This window comes from Homarus americanus, unplaced genomic scaffold (genome assembly GCF_018991925.1).
Source record: "Homarus americanus isolate GMGI-L3 unplaced genomic scaffold, GMGI_Hamer_2.0 scaffold50924, whole genome shotgun sequence".
Taxonomy (NCBI): Eukaryota; Metazoa; Arthropoda; class Malacostraca; order Decapoda; family Nephropidae; genus Homarus; species Homarus americanus.
Genome location: NW_024718094.1, coordinates 3331272 through 3352774, shown reverse-complemented (window position 1 = coordinate 3352774; position 21503 = coordinate 3331272). Strand labels below are relative to the sequence as shown.

At 39.2% G+C, this 21503-nt stretch overlaps 3 protein-coding genes across 6 annotated transcripts in view; 2 read left to right on the top strand and 1 right to left on the bottom strand.

Moving 5' to 3' along the window:
• Positions 1-660: 660 nt before the first annotated feature.
• On the bottom strand, positions 661-17155 carry LOC121859122. The gene is made up of 3 exons (XM_042355827.1): positions 16998-17155; positions 2158-2966; positions 661-1460 (listed from the first exon to the last, which is right to left on the bottom strand). The coding sequence occupies exons 2-3, from the start codon at positions 2964-2966 to the stop codon at positions 1001-1003; spliced, it is 1269 nt and encodes a 422-aa protein (XP_042211761.1). The 5' UTR covers positions 16998-17155; the 3' UTR covers positions 661-1000.
• LOC121859179 (coiled-coil domain-containing protein 1-like) lies at positions 3099-4493 on the top strand. Its single transcript, XM_042355928.1, has 3 exons — positions 3099-3109; positions 3245-3531; positions 4174-4493. The coding sequence occupies exons 1-3, from the start codon at positions 3099-3101 to the stop codon at positions 4491-4493; spliced, it is 618 nt and encodes a 205-aa protein (XP_042211862.1).
• A 3323-nt stretch (positions 17156-20478) lies between the features above and the next one.
• Positions 20479-21503, top strand: part of LOC121859120 (zinc finger CCCH domain-containing protein 13-like) — a 47393-nt gene continuing 46368 nt past the window's right edge. For 3 of the 4 annotated variants that reach the window (XM_042355825.1, XM_042355824.1, XM_042355823.1), the window contains exons 1-2: positions 20479-20589; positions 21338-21485. In XM_042355825.1, coding sequence (XP_042211759.1) covers positions 21349-21485 — 137 coding nt within the window. In that variant the 5' untranslated portion in view covers positions 20479-20589; positions 21338-21348. Of the gene's footprint in view, positions 20590-21337; positions 21486-21503 lie in introns of those variants that run through there. The other variant, XM_042355826.1, reaches the window with a different exon arrangement.

The window sequence follows — 21503 nt, the reverse complement described above, 5'->3', positions numbered from 1 at the left end:
TACGTACTCGAAGCTGAAACTACGATAATAAACCGTTGTAGAGAGATAATATAAACAAACCAACATAACACAATTAAAGTATAAATGAAGATAGGTGTTAATATCTTATGAAACTTGCATTCCTAATCTCATGTTTAAGAAACTTTGTTTTTAGGAGAAAGCTGTTCATCACCTTGATAACAGTCCGTATTCTCCCCGAGAATTGTTCTTTACGTGTTGTTGTTGTTTTAATAGTTACAAAATCTAAGTTCATCCTCTGCCAAACTCGATGTGTTATTGTTTTAGCAGGACTGGTGGTGATCACGGTCTTCACAATATCTAACAGCTTATATAGTGTTCGTTGACATTGTCAATTTTAGTAAAAACAAAAAAAGAAAATCAGTTTTTCAATATGGAATTTTTCAACATTTTGTTCCCCAATATGGAACACAAAAGAAAAAGGAACCATAATTCACAAATAAATGGTGTCTCATTATAGTATATATATATATATATATATATATATATATATATATATATATATATATATATATATATATATATATATATATATATATATATATATATATATATATATATATATATATATATATATATGTGTGTGTGTGTGTGTGTGTGTGTGTTAGCGAAGTAAAAATAGGTCATAATTCATGATCAAAGTTTAAGAGAATGCACTTTAATAGGTTGATAATGTCTGTATGTCAAAGAATGCTTTTTAAGGTAATATATCATTATTCAATTTGGTCATCATTATCCTCAGAGCTGTATTAGTGGTAGTGTGCGGAAGTCGTGTGACCAAGTATCCATATTTGGGCTGGTGTGGGCCCAATCTGATTCTTTGAAAGGGGGGAAGGTTTGTCCACACTGCTGGGCAGGACGCCCGATCCCTCCTTGGGCTCTTCCTCCGTTCATACTTTAGTGAAGCTGAGATACACGTGTTTGTGGTAGACTTTGTTGAAGCACTTACAAGCAAAACTCGAATTATTAGTCTGAAAATGCATTAGGTAAGGCCAGCATAAAGCTCGACGTCATCATAGAGATTCATTAGCCTGGGCAACACGAGGGAGTTCGTCTTCAACATATTCAGTGTATTTTGACGTTTCTTGGTGACATAGTTGTTTGTGTGATCGTCCGAAGTGACATCGAATTCCTGGGCGTCCTGCGGGTCACACACCAGAGCGGGGATAGCCAAGGCGCCGAAGATGAGACCAACTATGTTCTTCTTGTGGAACTCCCCAATGACGTCATCAAGAGTGTAGGGCGCAGCGATCCCCGCCGCCTCTGTCACCTCCTGAAAGGCAGTGTAGTAGGTAGCCAACAGATCCGTCAGTCTTACGTTCCTCTCAGCGGCGGTGAGGCTACTGAACAAGAAGTAGTTGAGGTCGACACCCAGCGATGACTTCCGGCACAACTGAAAGTCAACAAGCATCACCTCGACGGGCTGACTCTGAGCATCATACCTGCAACATGGGAAGGCTGATAAAGTACACATTTACCCACACAAACGCACGTATGTATGTTTTTGTATACGCACCCACACACAAACACACACAATGCATTACATAAATACATTCAAACGCACATACATACTTTCACATGAACCCTAAAACCTACACAAATAATACAAAATACAAGTTATGGATATACTCTACCTACAGTACAAAATCACTAACACTTCTGAAGGATTTACATAGGTTAACAGATGGATTTGGCAAGAGGAAACAGGAGTACCAACCCCTGCCTCACAACACGTACAAGCGGCGAGACAAACGTACATATTCCCTCATTAAGCGAGACAGATTTTAACCCATTGAGTGGTCGGGGTTTCTCTCAGCAGAATAAAATATCTAAGTGCGGCATTACTCCTTAAAGGGTTAATGACATGACTCTAATTCATATGTGTTCCGTGAATATTTTTCCCCTGCATACGTTACCTGTGATGGACACTTGCAAGGAACACATTACATCTAATCTACACAACTGACGGAAAATATATGGCTGTATAACTGCATGATGGATATTTAACTAAACAATATTATAACTAGATTACAGAGAGTACACTTACTAAATTAATACTTTATTCTCTGTACTCTGTCTTGTAATTCTTTTCATGTTATTCCATGTAGACTCGACATTGGTACAAAGACAAATCCTGACCTGAACATTAAGTTGTTGACCCAGCAGTCACCATGACTTATGACGTCAAAGGCAGACCCGCCGCTCATCTGTTCAGCCAACAGCTCCGGGCCCCTAGGAGACAGTGCTCTGAACCACTCCTTCATGTCCTCCCTGTCCACCGCCCCGGCCAGCTCGGAGGCCGTCAGGAGACTACCGGAGATCAATGCGTCAAAAGCCTTCTTGGTTTTCTCAGAATAATTGAACATCTCCCAGGATAAAAACTTGAATTTATGAATCAGGTCCTCCTGGGGAGTTTTGGAAAGCACGATGAATGAGGCTGCGTGGAGTCTGGCAAGCTCCTGCAAGACTAGAACTGCGTGTGCTGTGCTCATTACTTTCTTGCGGTCATGTAACTTAAATCCAAGAGGTTGAAGGTCTTCTAAAAACAGCTCATTCTGCTTCTCATCCCATTCAGAGTGCAGACAGCACGGGACTCTTAAAGGGGTCATCCCAACATTGACCAATTCCGCATTAATCAGCGGCATGATTTCAGTATAGAATTTCCCCTCTTTAATAAACACCATATCATCGAAGTCACTAGTAGAGCCTGAGTCTTTTACTTGTTTTATCTTGACGACGTATGACACCTGCTGCTCGCTGCCGCCCTTACTAAACTTAACGTTGACGCTGGTGATGATGGCAATGTAGTTGTCTCCCTTGTTGGTGAAATCGTGACATGCCCAGTGTAGGAGAGTAGCGTCCTGGCCTTGGTCGAGGTGGAGTGTCCGCCTCACACCGTCCTCAGTAACATGTGGTGTGAGGCCCCCCGTCGCCCCGTCACCACTCATCTGGGAGTAATGAAGGATTATTATTATTATTCACTGTTATTCATTCCCCACAATACTGTGATTATAATTATACACTACACCAATTTAGATATTATTTTTTTTCTTTTTAGTTTTACAAGAAGAAAACTGAACATGATCTACAGGCAAGTGAAAAAAATCTTTGTATTTTCTTTATATTGGAAATAACTGGTAAAAGTAGACAGAAACTTTGTCAACAAGCCCTTAGGGAATGGTTGTGTACTATCTCCTGTCCTTCCTATCCCTGTTGTAGATGACAGTGTAGTTGATGTAGTAGATGACAGTGTGGTTGATGTAGTAGAGGACAGTGTGGTTGATGTAGTAGAGGACAGTGTAGTTGATGTAGTAGATGACAGTGTGGTTGATGTAGTAGAGGACAGTGTAGGTGTTGTGGTAGATGACAGTGTGGTTGATGTAGTAGATGACAGTGTGGTTGATGTAGTAGAGGGCAGTGTAGGTGTTGTGGTAGATGACAGTGTGGTTGATGTAGTAGATGACAGTGTGGTTGATGATGTAGATGATAGTGTAGATGTTGTGGTAGATGACAGTGTGGTTGATGTTGTAGATGACAGTGTAGTTGTTGTGGTAGATGACAGTGTGGTTGATGTAGTAGAGGACAGTGTAGGTGTTGTGGTAGATGACAGTGTGATTGATGTAGTAGATGACAGTGTAGGTGTTGTGGTAGATGACAGTGTGGTTGATGTAGTAGAGGACAGTGTAGGTGTTGTGGTAGATGACAGTGTGATTGATGTAGTAGATGATAGTGTAGGTGTTGTGGTAGATGACAGTGTGGTTGATGTAGTAGAGGACAGTGTAGGTGTTGTGGTAGATGACAGTGTGGTTGATGTAGTAGATGACAGTGTAGGTGTTGTGGTAGAGGACAGTGTAGGTGTTGTGGTAGATGACAGTGTGATTGATGTAGTAGATGATAGTGTAGGTGTTGTGGTAGATGACAGTGTGGTTGATGTAGTAGAGGACAGTGTAGGTGTTGTGGTAGATGACAGTGTGATTGATGTAGTAGATGATAGTGTAGTTGATGTAGTAGATGACAGTGTGGTTGATGTAGTAGAGGACAGTGTAGGTGTTGTGGTAGATGACAGTGTGGTTGATGTAGTAGAGGACAGTGTAGGTGTTGTGGTAGATGACAGTGTGGTTGATGTAGTAGAGGACAGTGTAGGTGTTGTGGTAGATGACAGTGTGATTGATGTAGTAGATGATAGTGTAGTTGATGTAGTAGATGACAGTGTGGTTGATGTAGTAGATGATAGTGTAGATGTTGTGGTAGATGACAGTGTGGTTGATGTTGTAGATGATAGTGTAGATGTTGTGGTAGATGACAGTGTGGTTGATGTTGTAGATGATAGTGTAGATGTTGTGGTAGATGACAGTGTGGTTGATGTAGTAGATGACAGTGTAGTTGATGTGGTATATGATAGTGTAGATGTTGTACTGTTGACACGGACATATGCTACGGACCGTCCCTCAAAAACTAGACCGGAACTATCTTAACAACGCGCGTGTCCTTAGGAACAATTGGGAAAAAAAAGGTACAGAATCAATTCAATTTTCAATTTCAATTGTTGATTCCTTGATTAAAGAAACGGGATCCTAGTGCTGTCACTAGGTACCCCTGTACAATAACACGAGAGATCAGGTGGGCGGGGAGTCAAGGGGGATGGCTGCTTCCAGAGCTTCTCTCTGTTTGCGGCGAATTTGGGTCCTAAGTTGTAAAAGTGTTCGAGGAACAACGTAGTTAGGTGTGGCCTTGTTGCAGCCAGTCTTGCCAAGGCCATCTGCTGCCTCATTCCCCAAGATACCGACATGACTGGGTACCCATAGGAATGTCACAGACTGACTGATGTTGGGGATTACTGGCCTCTTCGCCATTGGGCTATTTCGGCCGAAGCTGATGTCTTCTTTCTTCTTCTAATCTTGGTCTTCTTTCTTGCTACAACTAATCTGATGTTCTTTTCTTCTTTTCTTGTTATTCTTGTGTTCTTCTTGTTCTTGGTATTTTGGTTACTTCTTTCTTCTTGTTGTTTTATTTGGGATGAATTATGGTATGCATGAGTGATATGATGGTGAGTTAGTAACAGACCAGATGAAATGGCTTGTCAGGTGACTAGTTTCTCTGTGATTTTTTTTTTTTTTATTATTTTTTATTTTGTCTTTTGTAGCCCGTGTCTTTTTGTTTGAATATATGTTGGTGGGTGTCAGTTTAGCTTGATAAATGTGAGTGTTGTATGTAATGATAAGGTTTGTGATGTGTTTCTCATGTTGTATGTTTTAATTTTTGTTTTATTCATTTTTATTTTTTATTTTTATTTTTTATTTTTTAAGGCATGGTTACATACATATAATAGATATAAAAAGAGTTCATGCGTGTGTCAATCATAACATGCCGATAAGATGGGTCTCCTTGAGGAAGGTTATTACTGCGTCACTTATGGTGACATTATCTTGCAATAGGTTGGGTACAGTCAGCACGAAGCCTTGCTCGGCAGCTAGGATCACCAGCTGCCGGCGCTCTGGTTCGTACTGGCTGCACTCAGTCAGAATATGTCTGATGGAGAGAATTAGGTTGCAAGTGGCACAGATAGGTGGGAAGGAATTGTCAAGATAGGCCCCTAGGTGGGTCAGATAGGTACAGTTCAGCCTTAGTCTGGCGAGAACGACCTCTTCCCTCCTATTCTTTCTATATGCTGAGGGCCAGTTCCCTATATTAGGCTTCCAGGTGTTGTGGAGATCCAACCTTGTCCATTCAAGTTGCCACTTTCCAAATGTATATGTCTTCCCCAAGGAGAGACACGACTGAGGCTCCCAGGATACATTAGTTGTCTCCCCGAGACCCACAGTCGCTCTTGCTAATCTGTCTGCCTGTTCATTGCCCCGAATGTTACAATGCCCAGGCACCCACACCAGCACAATATTCTTGGCACACTCATGTAATTTATTAATAATGTTGCCCTGTGTCTCATTGCTGGTAGTATTACCACCTTGAATTGCTTTAAGAGCTGACATGGAATCTGAAATTATAGCGACATCATTGACATTGCTTGTTATTGCAATGTCAATGGCTCTACTTATTGCGAACATTTCTGCAGAGAATATGGTTGTATGCCGCGGCAGGCGGGAGCTCCACTCCCCGTCTCTGCTCCAGATACCGGCTCCGACGTTGTCTTCAGTCTTGGACCCGTCGGTGTACACGTGAGTATAGGCGCTGAATCCTTCAAGAAATTGATAGAAAAGTTGCCTCAGGAGCTCAGGATGAAAGTCATTCTTCGCTCCCGGAAGCCACGATGTTTCCACATGGAAGTTGGGGTTCTCCCATGGCGGACACAACGGTGGAACGTATCTATCAACGTCTTCGAAATGGATACCAGCACCCTGGCACAAGGTCTGGAGGCGGACAACCGAGGACGGGGACCTACGCAGCTGCAGGAAACGGAATTTAGCAACAGCACACCAACCTGGGTGGTCTGTGCCGCGCTTCCTAGCCGTACTCAACCCGTACCTTAGCGTCAACATGTCCCTCCTGATGTGAAGTGGAGGGACGTGGGCCTCAACCTCTAGTTTACCTACACGTGTACACCTGTAGGCACCCAGACATAGACGAAGGCATCGGTTCTGTATTCTGGTTAGCTTTGCGAGTGTGGTGTTGCATGCCGAAGAATACAACTGGCATCCATAATCAAGTTTTGATCTGATCAGGGTCTTATACACCATTAATAAAGATTTCCTATCGGCTCCCCATGTAGTACCTGATAAAACTTTCAGGATGTTTGTGACTTTAAGACATTTACTTTCAAGTTCGTTAATGTGGTTTTTCCACGTTAATTTCCGGTCAAAATGAACACCAAGAAATTTTACTGAAGTCTGAAATTTAATAGGAGTATCATTTAATTTTAATACTGGATTACTAATGTTACGTTTCTTAGTGAAGACTACTCCTACTGTCTTCTCAACTGAAAACCTAAATCCCCATTGTATTGCCCACTGTTCCGCGGCTTTTAGGCCAGCTTGCACCCTTTGTGCAGATAGCCTCTCAGCTCGAGAGGAGCGCCAGATTGCGCAATCGTCAGCAAACAAGGAGAATTTGAGGTCACTTAAGCTGGGGGCTGGTGATAGGAAATCATTAATCATTATAAGGAATAAAATTGGGCCCAAAACGCTACCTTGTGGAACTCCATTTTCAAAGACAAATGTGTCTGATTTTACGTTACCTTTTAATTTGACGGAAAAAGTCCTGTCCTGCAAAAAATTTCTAATAAAAATTGGCAAATTACCTCTCAGACCCAAGGCGTGGAGCTTCATCATGAGGCCAGTCCGCCATGTCATGTCGAAAGCTTTTTCTATATCTAAGAATACTGCAATTAATGTTTCTTTACTGCAAAGAGCTTTTGAGATGTCAGTTTCAAGACTTATTAAATGATCTAGTGTGCTTCTACCTTGGCGGAAACCACACTGTCGATCATTCAATAAGTTGTTACTTTCCAAAAAATACATTAGTCTACGCTTTATCATACGTTCCATGACCTTACACAGACAGTTTGTGAGCGAAATCGGACGGAATGAGTTGGTGTTGTTCGGGCATTTGTCCCTCTTCGGGATCGGTACGACATGGGCAAAGTGCCATGAGTTTGGAAACGTTCTGGACGTCCAGATCTCATTGTACACTTCTAGCAATTTGTCCGTCACAGGACGGCCTGCATCCTGAAGTGTGGATGTTAACCCTCGTATTCGGAGGATGAGGTCCTTATTTTCCCCTGATCCAAATAGTACAGAATCTATTGAAAATGTCCTCCTAAGTGGTCGAAAGTTAGTGTGTAGTTAATGTAGCTTTGGTTTAGTTATGATGCAACTGTTTTATTATGTTCTGTTATCCATTTGCGTTCGTTCTTACATTTTCAGTTATCAGGAATAATAATCGTGAGGACATTTGACCCGCGCGTGTGTGTGTGTGTGTGTATGGTGAGTGTGTGTGAGTGTGATCACCTTGCAAGACATAGGGTGAAACTATAGGCATGTTTCTTTATGTCATTTACTTCTGTCTACCCAGCAGTAATTGGTAACCTGGATACTAATCGTTTACTGATCGTATTCTGGGGGTCGTCGTTAGCCAGTGCAGTTGGCGAGTTGTCCGGTCGTCTTGGGTTATTCCTTGACACTTGGTCACACAGCTCGTTAACTTCGGGTGTGGTTTTTGTGCTGGCGCCCTATTGCTGGGTAGCCTCGAACAAGAGGGGCACTCATTATAGCGTCTGTGCGGGTGCATATATGTATGTATGTGTGTGTGTATGTATGAGTCGCATGTATGTCAAGAGCAGCCACACTGTTCATTCATGTTTGTCCAAGACAGTGTGGATCTCTCCTTCACCTCGCTAATATTACAATTAAGAACATCACTGTTGATTTTATAACTGAGAGCGTCTTGGTTCTGCCCTCTAGGAGTTAACCCACCGGACACTTCTCCATTTATTTTGGGATGCTGGAGTTGGTCTACCGGGATATTTACACAAGCCGTCCATTAACCTAACCTAACCTAACCGTTCGACTGGTTGGTTTATTTTGTTATGAAGACTTTTATTGTCCAGTGCTAGTATAGGAGGAACCCGGGTCGGGAATTGAACCCAGGACACACTGATGTGAGGCACGGTCGTTGTTGCTGTACCACCAACACCTCATCTCCCTTTAGCAAGTTTAATTTGACTACCTGAAGGTTAGCCCCCCCCCCTCCACACAGCCACCCTAACATTAACCTAAACTACTCCAACCTAACTAAGCCTAACCTAATCAGACCCCTCCTAGGCGAAATAAGCTAGAATGTTAATCTTCAGGTGATACATTATTTGTATATACTGTATATAAATGTCTCACGCATGTTTCAGTGTAAATCTAAGCTGTGAAAAAGAGGCCAGCAGATGTGTACAGCATTTGAGAGGAGATTTAAAGTAGCGACAGTCGTTTCTAAGAGTATGTAACCCTCCCTAGATGAGGATAGCATGTAATTAACCCCAATTTAATCTGTGCTAATTTTTCGTCATAAGATAATAGCAAGTCATATAGCGTTAGTTATAGTGAATCCCCTCCTACACACACTACACTTGTCCTTCCACATACAACACACTTTCAGAGGTGAATTATCTCAACATATTCTCCCACAAGGTGAAAGGTTGGAAGTATAGACACAAGTGACGGGCGTGTTCCACTCTTACTGTCGCTGCTGACAGTTTGTTTATCTCTCTCTCTCTCTCTCTCTCTCTCTCTCTCTCTCTCTCTCTCTCTCTCTCGTTTGGCCTTCACTAAACAAGTGACGTGACGAACAAGAAGAGATGTTATCATAGTGTATTTCGCGGTATACATTATCTAACCTCCCTCTCTTGGCCCTCATGGTAGACTGTGTGAGATCTCAAGATTGAGCCACAGTAAATAAATAAAACTTACTAGTTACGTTTACATCAATATTTAACTATAAAACTTACGGCAAGAATCCCATCCAGAAAATGGTCTGACTACCACAGTGTGAAAGTAATTTGTCGGTCCAGTGAGCGTAAAATACTTGTGCACTTCTTTTGTTGGTGTTGTTAGACTTGTGGACTGACATGTACACCCCACTCGAGTCCACTGGAATGTGAAAGAGATGGCTATGACTCCACTTGGCCCTAGTGGTTACGTGGGTGTAATAACTGGGTACGATATTCGCCCTTACGGTCACTGACGTACGTACATGGAGTAATATGACTCACTCCATATTATATACACTTTATAAAACAGTGTCGCGCTCGCTTATAACCCGTCAGTCTTGTGTCACGGGATCTACAGTATACTGATGTGCATTGTTTTAATGGTCGCTTGTAACCCGCCACTGTTGTCACGGGATCTATACTGATCTAGATTTGTTTTATTGCATAGAATACATGTCCAGCAGGAAGGGGAGGGACGGGGGAGCGATATGGAAGGACAACAAAAACCCAATGGTAAACATACGAACAAAAAGTTGAAATTTTACACATAAAACTCCCCAGTCGTACCCACAGAGACATGTCAGGGAGCGTAAGACTACAATCATATATTAATTAACATCAAACACCACGAATTAACCAAAATAATACTGACATCTATATTTAACCCAACAATCGTTATATTTCAGTTCATTTAGGTTAGGTTGGTGCGTATTTTTACATTCAAGTGGTGCGTGTCATAGCCTCCCTCCCTGACTTGAATTTCTTAAACACGACCGCAAATCTTTGTACAGAGGATTACACTCTTATTTTCTTGAAGTTTATATTCGTTTTTCTTTGTCTTATTCCCGTCCCCACTTCCCCCGGCAGATTTGCATACACTGTTCTTTAAGAAAACGGCATCATAAAAATATATCCGTGTTACCATGTACTGTATATAAATCACAAATATTTTAGATTTTTCTCAAAATTTTATATATAAAACTAAGAACATGTTTCAATAATTTAAACAAATTACAGTAACAAATTCGTTTTTTTCACATAAACATAAACTTTTAATTAAATAGTTAAATTCGTCTTGGCAACTAGAGGACAGTGACAGCAGTAGGGCAGGTGTAGGAGATCGGTTAACGGCTTGTGTCGTATAAAAGCTGATTCTGCGCATGACAGGCATTAATTCATAGTTTCCTGAAGCGTTTCTCTTGGGAAGCAAAAGTAGCGAACACCTGAACCTGTTGCCTTTAATCCCGTATTAAAGTAACAGTAAAGTGAACAGTTATTCGGCATAGTCACACCAAGCTTCTCTGTCGTCTGCTCGTGTAAAACTGGGGTCTGGGGGGCACCCGAGTCTCGACCCTCAGTGCGGTCAGGTCATGGAAAACGTGACGTAACAGGTTTGACTAGTGCCTGAGGAGAGACTTGCGCCATATTTGTTTTGGTCACAGCTGAGACCAGTGCCGGATTTAGACCTGTGGAGGCCCATGGGCAGCCTCTTTGTGGAGGCCCCCCTTATTATAACTACCCAAGAGGGTGGGGTGGAGACTGGAGAGTGAAGCGAGCGCGAGCCTAAACATCTGGGAGTTCCGGGGGACGCTGTAAGCCCCCCGGGAAAATTTTGAAATTTGAACACTTCTTTGGAGAATTTTGAAGCCATATGCAGTTATATTGAGGAAATTAGACCATTGAGAAATTTTTAATTAACTGGATATTTATTGATAGTGTACAAATTCCCAACACACACACACACACAAAAGTGAGACATGACTGGAGTCATTCATGTAGTTGAAGCGTATAAAACGATGTCCTAGCAAAGTCTCAATTTTCTGTCTCTTATGATCATTGAATGTGTTATTTTGCAGAAACTTAATATTGATGAAATCATTGATAAATTTTGGTATATTTTGTTCTTGCTATATATATATATATTTCATGTAAATCCACAATGAAAGCGTGGATAAGATAAATCTTGATAAAATCACACGGGAAAATGGAAACAACGGAGTACCTTAGCTTTCGTCTTTAGTGCAAATGGGAAGTTCTACAAGCAAGTATTTGGCATGAGCATGGGTAATTGTCTTTCTGCTCCTCTAGCCTGTATTTATATGGAGTTTTTTGAGTCTAGATTACTACCCAATATAGTGGACTTTATTCCTCCATGGTATAGATATGTAGATGATGTTCTTTGCCTTTGGCCTAAAAACAGTGACCCATTGGAATTTTTAGACAAGCTTAATAATATTGTCCCTAGTATCACATTCAAAATTGAAAGAGAAATAAATGAATCCCTTTCATTTCTTGATATGCTTATCATGAGAAATGGCCAAAACTATAAATTTAAGGTATATAGAAAGCCCACACAGGTAGACAGTTTCATTCACTTTTTATCCAATCACCTTGAGTCTACCAAAATGTCAGTTTTTTCTGCTATGTTCCTAAGATGTCTGCGTATTTGTGACTCTGAATTTATTGACGATGAATTGAAACACATTCGTTCTATTGCACAGAAACTTGGGTACCCTTCTGTGTTTGTTGATCGTTGCCTTAAAAGGGCTAAAAAATCCTTTCATTCCTCTCAAACCAGACAAGTTCCTACACTTAAGAATATTTTGACTCTGCCCTATCGTAATGAATTTGTCCCGTTAGTTCGGTCCCTCAAGCTTCTAAATATTAATGTTGTTTTCAAGTATGACTCAACCATTACCAATATGTTAATAAGGAATAGCCCAAGTTTTAATGTAAATGGAAGTGTTTATTGTATTCCATGTAGCAAATGTAATTGTAATTATGTAGGTCAGACAGGAAAAACACTGCAGCTCAGAATCAAACAACATAAGTATAATATCAGAACTGCATCTGAAAGCAGTGCCTTGTTCGTTCATGTTAGGAATAATAATCACCCCATTGCTTGGGAAAAAAGCTTAGAAGTATTCAAATCATCTTGTGTCACAGAAAGACTTCTGGTTGAAGCTAGTTTGATTAAGGAATTAAAATCAATAAACCTAAGTGATGGTCAGTTCAAAACTGATAATATGTTACATAAATTTATTTGTCAGTGGCCCAAGGTTAAAAATGCTTTGAAAACCTTTGATCTTGATGTATGATAGTTATTTTGTGGGTCCCTTTTTTCTGACCTGACCTGTCTAGTCACGTCACCACCCTTCTCTTAAGCTCCTCTACGTGTGTGTTGGTGTGGGGATTAGTGGATGTCATCATTATGACCTGACCTCATGTTTTTAGGTCACCCTGTATATTTAAGCCTCTCTCTGTCCATGTAATCCAGTTGCCTCTGAAGATGTCTTGAATAAAGACGAAAGCTAAGGTACTCCGTTGTTTCCATTTTCCCGTGTGATTTTATCAAGATATATATATATATATATATATATATATATATATATATATATATATATATATATATATATATATATATATATATATATATATACCTTGAGGGTAGGGGGCCCCAAGTTGATCTGTGCCTCAGGCCCTTATTAAGCTTAATCCGGTTCTGACTGGATCCAGAATGTCTCTGCACCAATGCCAGTATTGGTCAAGTCTGGACTTGAATGAGCTCACACGCTGTGCAGTCATAACGCTCTCTGGCAAAATGTTCAAAGAATTCACAACTCTCACTCTGAGAAAGTTTGCCCTAACAATTTTCTGGACTTGTGGCTTCTTCAACCTTAAGCTGTAACTTCTAGTGAGGCGGGCATCCGCCAATTCCAGATACGCACACTCGACTGAGTAATGTCCTCTGAGGTACTTATAGACTTTTATCAACTCATTATTACCCGCCTACTGTATAAGCTATGCAATTATAGGAGGTCTACTCTCTTTGGGTAGTTGAGGTGTCTGATGTCTGGTGGCCCTCCTTTGGATATTTTCAGTCAACTGACAGTCTCTGGCATACGAACTTCACTGTTATTATAGCGATCCTCTACAGTCTACAAGAACAGTCTTAGCTCAACCATTGTAAAAATCATCAAAAACTCGTAAATAATAATTTGTGTTCACTCCTTGCCAACCTCCCCTTTGTACTGCAACAATGCTGCTGTTCCTTCTTAAATGACCCTCTCCCTCATGCCTGTACAGTAAGTACCACTTATGTGTTCTCTATATTTTCAGCTTATTATTATTATTATTATTATTATTATTATTAATATTATTATTGTTGTTGTTAATATTATTATTATTATTATTATTAATATTATTATTGTTGTTGTTAATATTATTATTATTATTATTATTATTATTATTATTGTTATTATTATTAATATTGTTAATATTATTATTATTATTATTATTATTATTATTATTATTATTGTTATTATTATTAATATTGTTAATATTATTATTATTATTATTATTATTAATATTAATATTATTATTGTTGTTAATATTATTATTATTATTATTATTATTATTATTATTATTGTTATTATTATTAATATTGTTATTATTATTATTATTATTATTATTATTATTATTACCCAAACCCAGTAGTGTACTTAAAACAAAGCAATATTCCTGACCATAAGATTTTCCTTAAGGTCTGTGGTCATAACGCGCGTTAATGTCCTTAAAGGAAGAAGAATGACATTTAAAATGATATAAATTACACAATCAACTATGACGAACTAGCCTAATACGACCTACATATCAACTACAGCCCAAGTGTAGGTTTTTAGCCCAACAATCGTTCACAGTTTATATACGGTATTAGAATATCCTCATTCAAAATTAGGTTCCAACAAGTTTATTTATAGGTGTGGTTAATATATGTCATATCTTGAATATCACTTTCAACGCTTGTGTACGTCTACGCATACAGCTGGGAGATAATATTACACTAAATAATATTTCGCCACGCCTGCGCTCCCAATCCCTCTCCTCCCCCTTCCCCTCAGTGGAGTAAGTTGATCATTATATTAAACTTATCGCTATCAATATTCCATTATTTGATTTCTAAACCTTATCTTTTGTTTTTACTTTTGTCTAGTAAAGAAATTTATATTAATCAGTGGCGTTTAATAATCATTGGCCATTGAAGTATCTTTATATAAACAACAACAGCTGACGTCACGAGCTTCGACACTGGTTGCTAAGGGAATCAGGAGTTATGTGGGAGTAGTTACTAAAGTTCATTGTTTGTTTTAAAAATGTGTGAAAAACAAAGATATTAGTATGATAAAACACGGAAAATAGATAACAAACACAATAAATTGCAACAAACACTAAACTTTCCTTCTTTCCTGAGTGACAACCTTGTGTTTGTTTTGTATTCATTTTCAGTGTTCTTAATATTATATTATTATAATGATTTCTCTATTCATTTTAGCCAAGAGAGTACGAGGACCCTGCTAAAAATAAGCATCTTGATGGCTTTGTTGGCTATATATCCTTGGTCGAATTGCTTGTTTACATTGTTTGTACTGTATATCTATGCGGTCTATGTACAGTACATCATATAACTGCACTGTCTACTGTATATACATGCTGAACTGTATACCTGTATTATCTATATGCATTCTGAATTTTATATCTGCATTATCTGTATACATTCTTAACTGTATATTTACATTATCTATATACCGAACTGTATTTTTTGCGGTCCGACTAATTACCCAAATGTAGCCAAATATAGCCGGAATGAAGTCAAATAATGGTCCTACATGAATAAATCGGACTGCCAATCACTTCTCGACTAGTATTTGGTGTCACAAAGTCACAAAAAATTGGAAAACTTACTTAAATCTGAGTTAATACATCGCGCGCATGTACCGAGGGAGCGAGGAATTACCCAAATGTAGCCACAATGAAGTCAAATGATGGTCGTACAAGTGTAATTCGGGCTGTGAATCACTTCTCGATTATTATTTGGTGTCATAAAGTCACAAAAAATTGGTAAACTTAATTTAATCTGAGTTGTGTTGTGTTAGGTTAGGTTAGATTAGATTAGATTAGGTTAGGTTAGGTTAGGTACATGCACTTGATCTATTAACTCAGATTAAATTAAGTTTACCAATTTTTTTTGACTTCGTGACACCAAATACTAGTCGAGGTTAGGTTAGGATAGGTTAGGATAGGTTAGGTTAGGTACATGCACTCGATCTATTAACTCAGATTAAATTAAGTTTACCAATATTTTGTGACTTTGTGACACCAAATACTAGTCGAGAAGTGATTGGCAGTCCGATTTATTCATCTAGGACCATTATTTGACTTCATTCCGGCTATAATTGGGTACATTTGGGTAATTAGTCGGACCCTATTTTTTGTTTTTTACGGGATTAGCCCATCAGGGCACAGGTCAATGACCCACATCAGGGCCTGGGGCGAAATATAATAATAATAATAATAATAATAAAATAGACAAAATATTAAATAAAATATTAAATACATATATAATAATAATAATAATAATAATAGTAATAATAATAATATTAACAATAATAATAATAATAATAATAATAATAATAATAGTGAGAAACGATATATGTGTGTTGTGTTGTCAAGGTAAGAGAAACAATTGAGACCCTGCAATTGTGTGTAAATGAGGCAGAAAGTCAGATCACCAACCTGGGACTTGGTCACATATGGCAGCAGGGTCTACCATTAGACAACACATATCTGCATTACCTAATCCATGTTGAACTGTATACCTGCATAGTCCATACACATACTAAATTGATATAAATTGTATTACAATTTTGTTGAATAGATATTGAATAAATATCTATGCATTTTATATAATGTCCAGTTAGTCCTCCTTAAACCTCTTCTTCGTTCAGTTTATCTTCTCAGACTTGCTATACTTTGGCCTGATTAACTAATTCTGTTTACATTCCATCAACCCTTCACCTCCCTGACCCGCTCGCTTGTTCACCGACTCAAATACATCCACTCATTGACGTCACTTGCCCACCCATCCTCTTACTAATACGGACATCCATCGTTAGTCCACCCATACCACCCATAGCCTGCGTCCCTCCTAAATATCTTTCAAAAATATCTGATATATTTATGAAAGACTTGGGGTGAGCGTTGAATTTATCGCCTTTCGCGTCTATTCGTCACGTAGAGATTCAGAATCAACGTAAAATATCCATCATTTAAATTAAACAGTCCGGGGCTCTAACTTAAACTAGAGACGGAATTAATAAAGGAATATCTTTTTTAGACGTACATTAATACACTGTTTGAAGGACATATATTTCAATTATTACTTTAATTTAAAAAGTCTACAATTGCAAGTAAATTATGGAAAGAAAGAGCGTTAATATTTACGGACACTTACTGTATTCGCCCTCACATCTGTTTGAATATCACATATGATGAACCCTTTATCATGGCATAACTTTGAACTAAGTTTAACAGCAACTAAAATAATAATAATATAAACATTAAATGAAGATCTTCACTCGATAAATTGCTTTCCTGTGATTTTCCAGTGAGGATACACTTCTGAGGACTATTTAACTGCCACTTAAATTTATAACGTTGATTGTCGGTATATTGTGAGTAGGGAGATGATGTATAAGTACGGTCACATTACCTGTCCTTGTGGAGGAGGAGGAGGAGACGGGTGTGTGTGCTGGTGCCCACTGAGGCACTGAGTGGGTGCCTCTCCCTCAAGTTGTCCGTCTTCATAGACCGCCACCCTTCACACGCCCCCGTCTCCCCTCACTCCTTTTGGTCTTCCCGCTTATTCTTCCACCCCATCTCTCACTTTCCCACCTCCCCTCTTACTTCCCACATTAATATACCAAATCTGTGAGCTATAAAAACATATCCTGCCTGCCTGCTAGGTAGTGAACAGTGGCAGCCCCCTCAATGCTTATAAGACTAAACCCAATTGTTTACGTTCAATCTTTTCATTGAAGTTGTTAAACTAACTCACTCCCCCGACATTACTTCTGGGCACATTGTGACCACACTCGTTTGAAATTCCTCAGAAAAAGCTGTATATGGCACACAAGTATTTGTTTACAGACGGGTGAGAACCGTGAGATACCCTGTGCAGTACTGTGACTCCTGGTGGGAACAGCTACTGCTCATCCCACAGACACTGTGTTCTCTTATGGTGTACAATAAAAGAACTTACATAAAACTAAAATACAGAGTTTTATTCATATGTCTTCCCTGCCATGATAAAGTGAAAAATATTAGATTTATCGTTAGTCTGTGTACAGGGTGTGCCAAAATGATGTACAATATTTTCTTGAGATAATAAATCCAGCACTCGGAAGGTTCAACCAAGTCAATATTGTAGTTCTTTTTCACTTTGCATCTGTATTATTCTGGCTAAATAATCTTAAAATTGCAATTTATTTTATTTTTTTCATATTTCATGCCGATTCTTTTTGGTTTCAACCCATAAGAACTGAATCTGTTTAAACTCCACGCAGTCTTATCTCCTGCTGTCACACACTGGGAAGATATTAGAAGCATAATGTGTTGTCTAATGGTAGACCCTGCTGGGAATGCTGTACAGATGCCGTAGCTACTTCACTCCTGAGCAGTTGCTTCAAGTTTATAAGGGATTCATTCGTCCTAACTTGGAGTACTGCTCTCATATCTGGGGTGGCTCTTCTTCTGTCCAACTGTTAGATAGGGTGGAATCAAAGGCATTACGTCTTATTAACTCTCCTCCTTTAGTTGATAATCCTTCTTCCCTTTCTCTTCTCCGCAGTGTTGCTTCACTCTCTCTTTTACAGGAACTTTAACGGGCAATGTTCGGTGGATTTGGTATCCTGTGTACCGCCGGCAAGGCCTTGGGCTCGTAGCACTCGTCTTGCCCGTGGTGCCCACCGTTTCTGTGAGGATGTCGGTCACACTAGAATAACCCGTTAAAGTACCTCCTTCTTTCCTCACAGCCAAACTGTGGAATGCTCTGCCTTCTTCTGTGTTTCCATACTCATACAATCTGTCTCACTTTAAAAAGCTGTTTTTCCGGCATCTTCGTGGTGTAGATTAATATACTAATCTTTTTCGCTTCTATTTTTAATATCTTTTTACTCTTATTTTTTCGCCCCCTCCCCCAGGCCCTGTAGTGGATCGATTACCTGTGGCCGGTTGGGCTATCCCTCCCCCCCCCAAAAAAAAAACAACAACAATCCTGGCTCCTGTTGGTTAAACCTCACAAACAGTCGTGTCTCCTGTTGTCCAAACTTCACAAACAGCCGTTGCTTAAAAGACTGTTTGTTTGCTATGTCCACTGCTCCCCCCTACACCTCGCCCAAACAAAACTTGAAACTGGTCGAACGTTGTTTTCTTCACACGGCGAAGACACAACATCCTGCAGTCGTCAAATTTTATAAAAGCACTATGGACTTCAAATCAAATATTGTTTAGGTTACGACTTACCATTTATTCTATATCAGTAACCCCCCCCCCTCCAGCAAACACACGTGGCTTCAACGTTCCAGAACAAATACCTTGTATTATATATACATTTCTTGATAAAAGGTCTGGTGATTTGAGACCATATCCTCTCACTTTCTCTCTTGAATCTGATATAAACATCAATTTTCTTTTTGGATGACCTGAAGATAGCTTTTCAAAATTTAAGATTAACAACTCTAACATTAAAATAATTTTTGGTTTAATTCGCAGTATTTTTGGCCCAATCAAAATCGATTTTTATTTTGGGCCTCTCATATTTCCAAATTCATATTTATTTCCGACCATGGAAGTCTGTGATGGGTGTAACTTAAATTATATGGAGCTGATTGCGAGTTTTGGGGAAAAAAACGAAGAAACTGTAGCATTTTTTCGATCGCATGGTGTTCTCCCGACCTCAGTAGTGTCATAAGTGCAAGACTGAATGTAAATATCGCAAAAGGTTGCGACCTGTTCCCTGGCCTGGGTCAGTGACCGTATCAGGCCAGGTACCTATAGGTCGCAACCTTTGATCTTGCGGCATCTTGCCGATGCTTGGCAAGTGTCGGCAAGATCAAATCATCATATATTGCAACCTGTCACCTGGCCTGACAGTCACCGACCGGCCCCACCCTCAACTGTTCTAGGTTAGTGGTGGGAGAGTGGGAGGGACTGGTCAGTTACTCCACCCTTCCTCTCCCCATGTGACCTGAGCTGGTAGACCCGAAGGACCCCAGCGACCCCACCGACCCCATGACCTCTTTGCGACCCTACCTAATGAGGCTTTCGACCCCATTTGGGGTCACGAACCCAGGTTTGGGAACCCCCGGACCAAGTCCCAGGTTGCTGATGTGATACTCTGCCTCATTTGTAGGGTTTAAATTGTTTCTCTTAATTTGACAACACAACATACATAATGTATATCGTTTCTCTCTCTTGATTTATTTTTCGTTTTTGTATTTATTTATGGTTATTATTATTATTATTATTATTATTATTATATATTTTAATATTTTATTTTTATTTTTATTATTTTGTTTTGGTTTTAATTAATTATTGTAGAAATGATAATAATAATAATAATAATAATAATAGTTATTATTATTATTATAATTATTATTATTATTATTTCGCCCCCAGGCCCTGTTTTGGGTCAGTGACTTGTGCCAAGGCCAACTAGAAGAGCTAAGTGGCCTTACCTGTGCCCGGGTGGTCTAATCATCGTAAAACAAAGTGAAATAAATTAGGACTTACATTCAGGAGCTCCAATAAAAAATGAGAATATTTGTGTGATCCCTAAGTGTCATATTGGAGCTGCATATTTTAACTCTGACTTATGTGTACCATGTATATTTTCCGAGACGTAGTCCTCCCAAATTGCTGTACTAGTAAATCTAAAACTAGAAATGTTACAATGACGTCGCAGTGTTGTATGACGTCACGACCGGCGCCTCACTCCGTTGAATAAAAATGTTACAATGACGTCACAGTGTTGTATGACGTCACTACCGGCGCCTCATTCCGTTGAAAAAAAATATTACAATGACGTCACAGTGTTGTATGACGTCACTACTAGCGCCTCACTCCGTTGAAAAGAAATATTACAATGACGTCGCAGTGTTGTATGACGTCACTACCGGCGCCTCACTCCATTGAAAATTTATCTGGTGTTGTTGATGTGTTGTCGTCGGCATCACTCAGTAACTGTTTCATGTTGTGACTTTAGAACGATCAGGATGGCTTTAATACAAGCCCTCCTCTGTTAGGTAAGAGGTTAAAGGTTGCTATTGATACAAAGGTAAACTGTATGTAAGTTAAGATATAATGAACACTAGTTAAAAAGCTTAAGATGTCAGTCGTAGGTCTTTTAGGGTAGTTACTTTCACTTTGATTTGGTAATTAATTCCTAATTGTACCTTTAATCTGGATACAGTTACCTTAATGCTTAATGTACGGTGATGACCAAAGCTTATTAGATCAATTGAGTACCGTACATAAAATATTTCACCCATGTAAAAGACTGTTCCAACAAATATATTGAATTAATTTTTTTTTCTTTAACCAACAAAATTAAGCCATATTTTTCTTGTTTTAACTTTGAGAGACCATCACATAAAATCACAAAATACATCATACATAACCTAGCCACCCTAATTTAAGTCATAAGTTAAGGTTAGGTTTGCATAGTACAGAGTTAATGAAGTAGTCCTACCTAGCCCACAGACTGCAAGGCCACATTATTAGGCTAAGTTAGAGAAAGTTTCAACCACAGTAAATGAAAGTAAAAAAAAAAAATGTCATCAGGTAAATACATTAAATTACTGTACTGTAAATTTAAAGTTTAACATCGTTCGTATCGGCTGACGTTCTAAAGTCAGGGACCCCTGTACAATATTATAAATACCCCGGTATAAGTACAATGCTGTATAAGATTATAAGATTGGTTGACTTGGGTTTTCCACTTTGTGTTAGGGTAATGTGACAAGGTTGAAAATTATGTACAATATTTTTCAGATGTTGTGTGCATGATGCCACTAGTGGATCCTCGTAGGGCCTCAAGCCACACACAACCTGAAGCATCATCACGGTCGAGTTTGTCCCACCGTCTCTCAAAAATTACACAGAGTGAGACATCTAGGACAAAAGCTGTGGATGGCAACAAGTAAGTTTTATATCATTA

Bases quoted from the DNA above. Each gene is read 5' to 3' on its own strand.
- LOC121859179 (XM_042355928.1), top strand. The intron at 3,532-4,173 runs GTGTGGTTGATG...GTGTTGTGGTAG, and splicing joins AGATGTTGTGGTAGATGACA to ATGACAGTGTGATTGATGTA.
- LOC121859122 (XM_042355827.1), bottom strand. From the start codon at position 2,966: ATGAGTGGTGACGGGGCGACGGGGGGCCTCACACCACATGTTACTGAG. The intron at 1,461-2,157 runs GTCAGGATTTGT...CCCATGTTGCAG, and splicing joins GTCAACAACTTAATGTTCAG to GTATGATGCTCAGAGTCAGC.